The sequence below is a fragment of the Polypterus senegalus genome, chromosome 13 (genome assembly GCF_016835505.1).
Source record: "Polypterus senegalus isolate Bchr_013 chromosome 13, ASM1683550v1, whole genome shotgun sequence".
NCBI lineage: Eukaryota > Metazoa > Chordata > Cladistia > Polypteriformes > Polypteridae > Polypterus > Polypterus senegalus.
In genome coordinates this window covers 106,647,257-106,658,170 of record NC_053166.1, presented here as the reverse complement: position 1 = coordinate 106,658,170, position 10,914 = coordinate 106,647,257, and the positions used below count along the sequence as shown (strand labels likewise).

Genomic DNA, 10,914 nt, shown 5'->3' with positions numbered 1-10,914 from the left:
CATCACCATAGCAAATAAGAAAGGACTCGGAGCCAATCCCTGATGTAATCTCACCTCCATGTTGAATGCATCCAACACTCCTCACCACTGTCACACTTACCTCATACATATCCTGTACAACTCTTATGTACTTCTTTGCCACTTCTGACTTCCTAATACAATACCACAGCTCCTCTCTAGGCACCCTGTCATATGCTTTCTTCACATCCACAAAGACACAATGAAACTCCTTCTGACCCTGTCTATACTTCTCCATCAACACCCTCAGAGCAAATATTGCATCTGTTGTGCTCTTTCTTGGCATGAAACCATACTGCTGCTAACTAATCATCACCTCACTTCTTAACCTAGCTTCCACTACTCTTTCCCATAACTTCATGTTGTGGCTCATCAATTTTATCTTCCTGTAGTGACTACAGCTCTGCACAACCCCCTTATTCTTAAATATCGGTGCCAGTACACTTCTTCTCCACTCCTCAGGCATCCTCTCACTTTCCAAGATTCCATTAAACAATCTGGTTAAAAACTCCACTGCTATCTCTCCTAAACACCTCCATGCTTCCACAGGTATGTCATCTGGACCAATGGCTTTTCCATTTTTCATTCTCTTCATAACTGCATAGATGTCCTTACTTCCTCCTTGCTAATACGTTGCACTTCCTGATTCACTATCTCCACATCATCTAACCTTCTCTCTCTCATTTTCTTCATTTATCAGCCACTCAAAGTACTCTTTCCATCTTCTCAACACACCCTCCTCGCTTCTGAGTGTTCCTGCCTTTATCCTTTATGACCCTAACCTGCTGCACATCTTTCCCAGCTTGTTCCCTCTGTCTAGCCAATCAGTACAGGTCCTTTTCTCCCTCTTTAGAGCCCAAACTCTCATACAACTCATCATACACCTTTTCTTTAGCCTTTGCCACCTCTCTTTTCACCTTGCGCCTTATCTCCTTGTACTCTTGTCTACTTTCTTCATCTCTCTGACTACCCTGCTTCTTCTTCGCCATCTGTATTCACCTCTGTATACTCTCCTTTACTTCCCCATTCCACCACCAGATTTCCGTTTCCTCATTCCTCTGTCCAGATGTCACGCCAAGCACCCTTCTTGCTGTCACCCTTACTACTTCTGCTGTATTTGCCCAGCTGTCTGATAACTCTTCATTGGCTCCCAGTGCCTGTCTTACCTCCTCCCTAAACTCAACCTTGCAGTCTTCCTTTTTCAACTTCCACCATTTGCTCCTTGGCTCTGCCCTCACTCTCCTCCTCTTCTTGATCTCCAACGCCATTCTACAGACCACCATTTTATGCTGTCTAACTACTCTTTCCCCTGCCACCACTTTTCAGTCTCCTTCAGATTGACCCTTCTGCATAGGATGTAATCTATCTTTGTGCATCTTCCTCCACTCTTGTATGTAACCCTATGTTCCTATTTCTTCTTAAAATACATATTCACCACAGCCACAACAATCCTTTTTGCAAAATCCACTATCATCTGACCTTCTTCATTCCTCTCCTTGATACCATACCTAACCATCACATGCTCTTCTCCTCTGTTCCCATTACCAACATGTCCATGGAAATCCACTGCAATCAACACTTTCAGTCCCTTGGGTACACTGTCCATCAGTTTGTCCAATTCACTCCAGAACTCTTCTTTCTCATCCATCACACACCCAACTTGCAGGGCATATGCACTAACAATATTCATCATCACACCTCTAATTTCCAACTTCATAGTCATTACTCTGTCTAACACTCTTTTCACTCCCAGAACACTCTTGGCATACTGTTCCTCCAGAATAACCCCTACCCTATTTCTCTTCCCATCCATACCATGATGAACAATTTGAATCCACCTCTAATCCACCTGACCTTACTCCCCTTCCATTTAGTCTCTTACATGCAAAATATATCAGCCTTCCTTCTCTCCATCATATTGGCTAACTTTCTCCCCTTACCAGTCATACTGCCAGCATTTAAAGTTTCAACCCTCAGTTCCACTCTCTCCCTTCCTTCAAACAGAGAGTAGCATGTTTCTATTAAGAGTATGAAATACTGCACATCCTCTCTTTAACACACTAACTAGTTCTTTCAGTCAATGAATTATTCAGCAACAGTGTGTCAAGAAACACTACTTTGGCTCCTTTATACCAACAGAAATATGCCTGCATAATGCCTCACTTTGACTGTAAGTACAAAGTCAGAAGTTTTCTTTCTTTTTAATTTTCTTTTCTTTTAAGTCATTCTGGTGTGTTTTAAGATGACAGTCTATCTATCTATCTATCTATCTATCTATCTATCTATCTATCTATCTATCTATCTATCTATCTATCTATCTATCTATCTATCTATCTATCTATCTATCTATCTATCTATCTATCTATCTATCTATCTATCTATCTAATGAGCTTCTGTAAAAAAGCCAAATAAAGTTCTGTCTAGTAATCTATCTAGCAACAGTACAGTTTCTCCATTTGAAAGGATTTTTTTTTTTTACTGTGGACTGATGAACATCAAGGTCATTAAAAATGGTTTTTTTGTCTTTTCATGGTTTATGAATCTCTACAATTCTTCTCCTAAGGTCCACAGATATTTATTTTGATCAGGCCATGGTTCACATTAATATTTTCTTCTTGAGAATTAGAGAATCTGTCAGTAATTAACTGTGATATCTCTGCATTAAGGGCAGGTGGAGCAATGCTCTCTATTCCCAGTAGATGATACTGTTCTGCAAAAATTAAATCAGTGATAGGCTTACTTCAGTAATGTAACACATTGTTAAAATGGTTATAGAAAACTCAACTTAGTAGTCATAATCAATTTTTTTCTTATTTTTCATTATATGTTCAGTGTAACTTCTTATCTAGAAAAATATTTATATTTGGAGTATATGAAATTTTGTCACTGCTTGGTTTCCTGTTTTTGGGTTTTCTGGACAGACCCTATAGTGTCCTAGGCATACATTTGTTCAGGTGGATGCACATGCAGCTTTAATTTTTACTTACATCTTATGGTCTGAAGATTCTAAGCCTTTTAATTGACCTACTGGTTGATGAAACAATTTATAAGGTACATTGGTTTGTATATTTTACTGTTTCAAAATAATTGACAGATTTACATGAATTACATCACTTATGTACAGTACAATTTATAACTTTGTCCATTTAACAAAAGTTAGAAATATATGAATATTTGTTTGAATTTCTGCTTTCATTGTTTTGTTATTTGATGTTGAAATAACTTTTAATGCTGTCATTTGGTTGTACTGTATGACAAAAAATATATTGATACATTTTCACTTTGTGTGTTTTTTATGACAATGTGTGGCTGGAATTTTATCATTTCTAGTACTGGCAGAATAATACATTGTGAAATGCAATGCTTATTCCATACTTACTGGAAGCTGCCTAATTGCTTGGCCCCCCCCAACAATACCACTACAGAATTTATGTCTTTCATAAATTATCTGATAATATTGGAATTACAATTCAAAGACAAAGATTGCATGTATGAATTACACCAAATGATTTTTTGGGTTACATTACGCAGGTTCTATCTAAATATAGTTCAATATGTGTGTCATATGCTTTAATAAAGTGATATTCAACATGAAAAAAAGCTAAATAAATGAAAACCTAAACCCACTGATTGAAATTAAATTAACCATACAAAATTTATGAAGAGCAAAAATATGTTGACTTTTATACTATGAATTGTGCAATTATGGATTTACTGAAATTATAATGATTATTGTTGTAAGTCATCATGACTAAAAGCTTTGATTAGCATCTATTGAAAATATTTTACGGTTTTCTTTTCCAGAGAGCCACATTGAAGGTGCTGCTGAATTCTGGGAAACAGTCAAAGAATTGATGGGCTGGTCTTGCAATGAACCTAGGCCTGTGGGAACTGAGGAGAAACCTGAACATGGAAGAAAAAGTAGGACACCATTGGTGACGATGAATTGTCTCCCAACTGGCTTTCAGTTTTTAAGGCCCCAGAGACGGCAAATTAAAGATACCAATGATGTCAACTCCTCTGGCACAAGAGACACCAAGTTTAATTGGAATTCCTTTGGCTTACGCTTTGGCAAAAAGAGACAAACCCCCCTGAAGCAATATAGTGAAGATCTATATTTTTGGCCATAATACAGTGTCCTAATCTCTTTCCATTCTTGTTGTGCTCTTCTGTTAAACAATATTTTCCTAATAAATACCCTGAAAGAATGAACATTTATGCAGCATCTCAGGTTCTTTTCCTGAGCTTACCTTTGTTGGATGCAGAGCTGAATATTGCTTCAGGCTGGGCTTCAAAATGCTGATGGACAAATAAGTACATAAAATATGGTCTAACAATGCTATGTAGTTGTGCTCTAATTCATCTTCCATTTGCAAGTTCATATTTCTATAATGCTTTGTTTTAAGTATAGCATTTGCTAATATAACGTTCCATATAACAGTAGTTAGGATCCCTGCAGAGTTATTGGCAGTTTACTTTCTCTTAGTAGATTTGCTTTGTCAACATAAAGTAAAGTGTAATGTGAGTGGATGAGTGTTTTGACATTGGGTTGTTGTTGTTGATACTTTGCACAGCTGACAGCCAGTACGTCATGATAATTTGTAAAAAAATTATATGACCGAAACATTCAAATGCAACTTTAGAAAAGTTGCAGGCCTAGGATACCATGAAGGTGGAAATAAAAAAATAGTAACACATTCTGTCAAAAACAAGAGATGTGCAGTGAGATGAAAACTGAGTGATCTCATAAAACTAGAGCCTTTTGATTGTTTTTTTGATAAAAGAAGCACTCTGGGTTAAGAAATTCTGAGTTTAAACAACCATTGACAGACTGGAAGGTTGGATTTGTAGAAGGGGAATTCAAAACATTTAGGACATTATTCATTGCCTTTAGCTCTAGCACTTAAAAACGAAAGATGCTGAACCTCATCTAAGAGGTGAACACGGACCAAACAACTAAATTGGATAGGCATTTCCAAAACACTCTTGCTGCCTGTTTAGGTCATCTGCATCTGCAATCAATGATTGTGATGTTTGAGATAATTCACCACAAAATGGGGATCAACTGATAGTTCAACATCTTCTTGAACACCTAATTAAAGATCATAAACTTTCAGATCAGACAATTAGTACCATTTACTCTGGTACTTTAGAAACCCATCCTTGTGTGTTCAGTGGCTGCACATGTCTTCTACAGGCTTAGCATGACTGAGCTAATGTGGGTAGCTTTTCAGTAAATGATAACACCAGCTTTGGCTTTAGTTGGTATCAGAATCACTTTTCATTGTGTAGCTCTCAAAATTTTGATGGTAGCTTTTTACCCGACTCTTCTTTTTAGAGTAATTTGCTAAGAGTAATTCTACCTGTAGTATAAGATTCCGGGCAACTTACAGTATATCTAAAGAACTCTGGGACACAGTCAATGCTCAATAGCCTAAGACCCAATCGAATGAAATAGTATTCTACCTCCCAAGTGCTATATTTCATTGCCAAGATTTTACACAGTTTGTATGTGTCTTTCAAGCTCTTCACAAACTGAAAACTCTACAGAAATTGTTGTTAGGCAAAATTGTACCATTACATAAAAAACAAAAAACAAACTGGATACATCTGAAAATTAACTGAAAATGAAGAATCACATGTTTCTGGTTTCTCACATGGAAAAGTACTTTTTCATGCAGGAGATTTGAAAACCATGCAGCTGTTTTAGTAAATCTCCAAAAAAGTACTGATCAGTGATGCTGCTGGTCTAGTATACCATACTATAGTGATCTGAGGTAGGAACTCAGATCTCAAAGTTTCAATGCTGTAAGTCATACACAATCAGCCTGGGTGTTGATTCTTATGCTTTTGAATTAGTTCCCCAGGTCAATAGCAGACCAGTGACATCACTAATCAAGTATTTTTGGTGATTTATAGGAAAATGCTGTGATTTTTTTCAAAGCTACTATATGAAAGGGTACTTTTTGCTATTTAAATATATACATTATGATTGATCTCTATTTAATGGATTAGCAGGTACCCTAGAGTCAACCAAAACTTTATATAATGATATGTCTTATTTGTGGCAAATTAAATATAATGAAACAGGATAAACATATTGTAACAATATGGGCAGTGTTGTAGTCAAGACCACCTTTATTAAGTTCCTGCTGAGTCCAAGACCACAAGTTGCTGAGATAGAACCAAGACCAAGATAACACCAAGATAGAAGAAAAATTAGACCACTTCAAGTCCATGATTTAACTAGAATAATTTTATTGAGTAATGTATGAGATCAAAAGTATGTTTTTTAGATGTTTTATAATAACCAAAAAAAATTAAAGTGAAACTATATAGTGCACAATCAGCTTAGGCCATATTATTTCCAGTATGGTTTTTACTGGGCACTATACAAAACAGTCTAAAAATATATAATAATGCATAAATCTCACCCAATGAAGTGAGTTATGCTACTTAGAAGTAAAAGTCACATCAAGCTGAACTGAAATTTCACATTTTTATAGGCTGGGTAACATTGGATTTAAATTTGCCATACTAGACAGATCCATATCATCATTCTTGCATGTTGTAATGGTAACATTCTCTATGTCGGTAAATAACAAGAAATAGGCTACAAATATACTGTGCATCTCACTTGTGTTAGCACATAAAACAATGCATTAGTCACTTTAGACGCTGAAATTCCATCAATTAACTTTGTGAAAGAATTTAGCTTATCAAAGCATTTCTTAGCTGCTCTAATTCAGATACTACTGCCTAACATGTCTTGTGAATTTTTCCCCTGTAGGTAATGTGTAGGTGTATCTATGGCCTAAAAAGCCAGTACCAGTGGCCAGTATCCTTTTCAGTACTACAGATGTCTACAGTAACTCTTGAGAAATAAAATTACATGGCTTTCTGAGAGTTCTGTGTAACTTTTAGTAATTTCCATTATTTTTCAAATACAATATTGAAAAGCAAAAAAAAAAAAATTTGCTTATTTTTAGTCACCATTGAGAAGCAGATTATGGACAAAGAGCTCAACTTATTTATTTTAATGAACCACTGAATGCAAGTTAACATTGACGTACCTATTTTTTAGCCTTTCTGTGGTCAAACTGCAGCCTTTGAAAATACCTACTAAATCAAGTCTGCCTAATTGAAGCAAATTATGGATTATTACTTTCTTTTAAAAAAGAGCAAAGTTTATGACTAAATAATTTGCACAGTGGTGGACAATATACTTCTATCTAATTAGGCCATTTTTTCATTCTGATAAATGTAAAGTACTTATAAGATTATAAGTACTTATATGCAAATCCTAAAAACAAAATGCATTTTCAACCAAAAAAATGCATGGTTAGAACATATCAAATTGTGCTTTTAGGGACAGATCAAGACAGCAGTCTCCAAATGAGCAGGGGTCAGTACAGTAGAGTAATTATCAACTAGTCTCAACATGGTCTCAAATCAGAGCAAGGGGGCAACCAAAAGTCACACTCACAAGTGATTGTCTTCTCCTGCTCTAATTATCAGTGAAGGTCTCTTAAAAGCTCCGCTCAAGCCTTAGTCATTCATTTGTGTTTGTAATGATCAGACTATCATTTCTCTGGGTAATGCCAATACTGTATTTAGAAGGTCGTAAACAGGTTTTCTATGCTCTAACTGCGAAAATATTCGATTTATGAATAAAGAATCCTACTTCACGGAAATTCATTTATCGCAGCAGAGTCTGGGACGGATTAACCGTGATAAACGAGGGTTGACTGTATAAGGTAACAAAAAGAAATAATTACAAAGAAAATAACAATACAAAGCAAAAAATGCATATGCAAAAACTAGACAAAAAAAACTTAAAATGGGAGTTGTTTTTCTTGTATTTCACGAAAAAATCTGCCAAAGGGGTAAGCAAAATTTACTTGACAAGATTTCTTAAATTAAGCGAAATAATTGTAAATACAAATGTTTACAATAAGGAAAAGTAGATTTAATATCACGAGTTAATCACTTTTCACTTGGCTTAGACTTCATTTTTTCAGTGTACTAATTATTCCAAAAATTAAATAGAATTCATCAGTCAGTCAGTCAGTCATTTTTCAACCCGCTATATCCTAACACAGGGTCAATGGGGTCTGCGGACATTCTCAAATGCATATTTAACCAGTAACAAGTGAAGAGGAAATTCCACAAAGTAATTAAGGACAGTGGGCTTGAAACTTGAACTAATGGAATCCTGATATGAATGTATCTGGTGTGCAGAAGGGAAAAATCATATTTAGTGAGACTAATGGCCAACATGTTTTGCGTGCAGATTGCACATTTGCAATTCTGCAGAGAGTAAGAACCCTATTCCATACTACAAAGGGAATACATAAATTAATATTAGCAGTTACTTCAAAATAAGTTATTTAACGTGTATATAAGGGTGTTGTTTAAGGGGATTTTTGCTTTGCGTGCTCCCCCGCCATAACCTGTCATCTACGGGGAAAAGCAATGGCTTTAGATTCGTCAAAAATGTCGATCTACAGCTTTTAATGGATCTCAACATTTTAGGTTCTCCTGACACTGAAAACATCAATATATCGATGATGTGTGTATGTCTATCTATGTGTGTGAGTGTCGTATGACAGTTTCTTGAGGACACTCTAGAGCTAAAACGACTGGATGGAAATATACAAACTCAAAAATGAAACCTGACCAAATAAAATTTGGTCCTAGATTTTTGGAAACAACCAATACATGGGTTTTCACATGGACATTCATGACTGATAATCCAGATGTTTATAATCCTTTTAAGAGTGTTAATAATCTGAATTTTATCTGGGTAAGATCTGGTAAAACAAAACTGAAACAATTTACAGTTCCCACTTTTTCTAACCCATATGTGGGTACTGAAGCTTAAAAAACAGTATAAAGAAATTATCTGCCTAGCAAAAGGTTTCCAGGAGCAACAGCACCACCCAGATGGGGGTCTGAAATTGGTTGGAGAAAATGTGATAATAGAGCGTGAGATTTCTTTAGGGAGACAAGGTTGCTGTTTTTTATCCCTGTTAATTTCTTTGTTGATTTTTCTCTGTGTAACCCCTTGTTACGGGAGCAGTCAGCTTCTCTTCGTCTGGATAGGTAGTTTGAGCAGCACTTTGTGTGTTCACGATGAGTGTTTGTGCTGCTGATTGTGTGACTATGCTCTGTTTCTGGGCTCCCGTGGAGGCTATTCCCAGATGCTATGGGGAGATTATTCTCCTACGCTTGTTTGAGACCCATCCAGATGTTCAGAAGCTGTTCCTCAAGTTTGTTGGCCTTTCCAAAGAGCAGCTGCAGAACAATCCTGGTGTCCAGGCCCATGGGGAAATCGTGGTTTGCAAGCTGACAGAAATCCTAAAAGCGAAAGGGGAACACAAGGAAATCTTGAAGGCTTTAGCAGAAAGTCATGCCAAGCAGCATAAGATCCCTCTGGTTAACTTTCAGATCATCAGCGAAGTCATTGTCACGGTGGCAATAGAGAACCTTGATGGCTTTGGTCCTGATGCTCAAATAGCTCTGAAGAATGTGCTGAAGACATTTCAGATTGACTTGGAAGCTTGCTATGATGAGCTTGGATTTAAATAGTTTTAATTTTGGTTTGTGTCAACTGTCTCAATCTGATGCTTTTGAGTTCTGGTATGAATAAAAGTACTTCAAAAGTAAAAAAAAAAAACAAAAAACCCTAGTTACGGTTAGTTTAGGTTAATAAAGGCACCTTTTTCCATTTCCACCAGTGGAAGGTTGACAAAATTGCCCTCTACAATTATGTTTGAATTAGCCATCAGGATATTCAGCCAGACCAATCTATATAGTGTACATGAAACTAAAGGATATATATGCCTGAGAGAGAAGTCACTTTTCTGTGACCTAATGTTTCCACTCAGGCCACTACTCTATCTTACTTGTGCTTCTCCACCTGCCAATTTCTGTTTGGGCACATGTAGCCTGCATGCATACAGCACTTTTGCCTATGAGGTCCTCCTGTAATTCAAAACCAGCATCTACAGGGCATTTCTTGCAACCATTATGTTCCTTACTCTGTCCTGGCGACCTTCCATTCCACCTTCATTTTTCTGTACCATCTTGGAGTTGTCATTGTTAATAAAAACAAAACAAAAACAATAATACTCTTTTGTTTTCTATGTGTTATCTGCTCTTGGATTTTGTAGCAAAATCTTCTTTATGAATAACATTTTCATAGATTGCATCTTTGTTCATAGACAAATGTTTCTCTATCAACAAAATGAGAAGATCAGTGAGTTATTCTTATCATAGATTTGTGACTTAACTTAATTGAGCTGAGAAAAAAAAATTGTTCAGCAGTTGCTGTTGATACAGGAAATGCAGCACATGATTTCAGTAACTGAAATGGTATTTGAAATATTACGTTAGCATCAAAATCTTTGAAATAATTGGCATTTTTAGACGCTTTTCTTGGGATAGGTTTATGCAAGATGAAATACTTTCAGCTTTGTCAGTAGACCCAACCCAACTTAGCTTGAAACCCTTAAGTTGATCAGATGTACATACAGACACAGAGATGCATTGTCACATATGCCTGTGGTTTTGAGATGATTTGTATGGTTGTGATGCTCTTGAGTTGATAGGCAGGAAATGCTGTTGACCATTAAACACAATAATTTTATAAATCTCTTTAATATACTTTTTGAATGAAGGGAGTGGCAGGTGACTGTAACAAGCCAAATAAAAAGCTGGTATTATAAGTAAAGTGAATGTGCACAACTTATACAAAGGCATTACAGATACCATCTTTGTCCAAAATCAAACAAACCAAGATGACAATCACAATAATATTAATTATACATTGTATATAGGATAGTAAACAGTAACCTACCTCACTCACACAAGGCACATTGCTTACTGCTGGGT

The 10,914-nt window shown here is 36.2% G+C and overlaps 1 protein-coding gene across 1 annotated transcript; it reads left to right on the top strand.

Annotated features, from left to right (window-relative positions):
• The first annotated feature begins 9,138 nt into the window (after positions 1 to 9,138).
• Positions 9,139 to 10,092, top strand: LOC120542558 (myoglobin-like). The gene has a single exon (XM_039775090.1). The coding sequence runs from the start codon at positions 9,154 to 9,156 to the stop codon at positions 9,607 to 9,609; it is 456 nt and encodes a 151-aa protein (XP_039631024.1). The 5' UTR covers positions 9,139 to 9,153; the 3' UTR covers positions 9,610 to 10,092.
• The last annotated feature ends 822 nt before the right edge of the window (positions 10,093 to 10,914 follow it).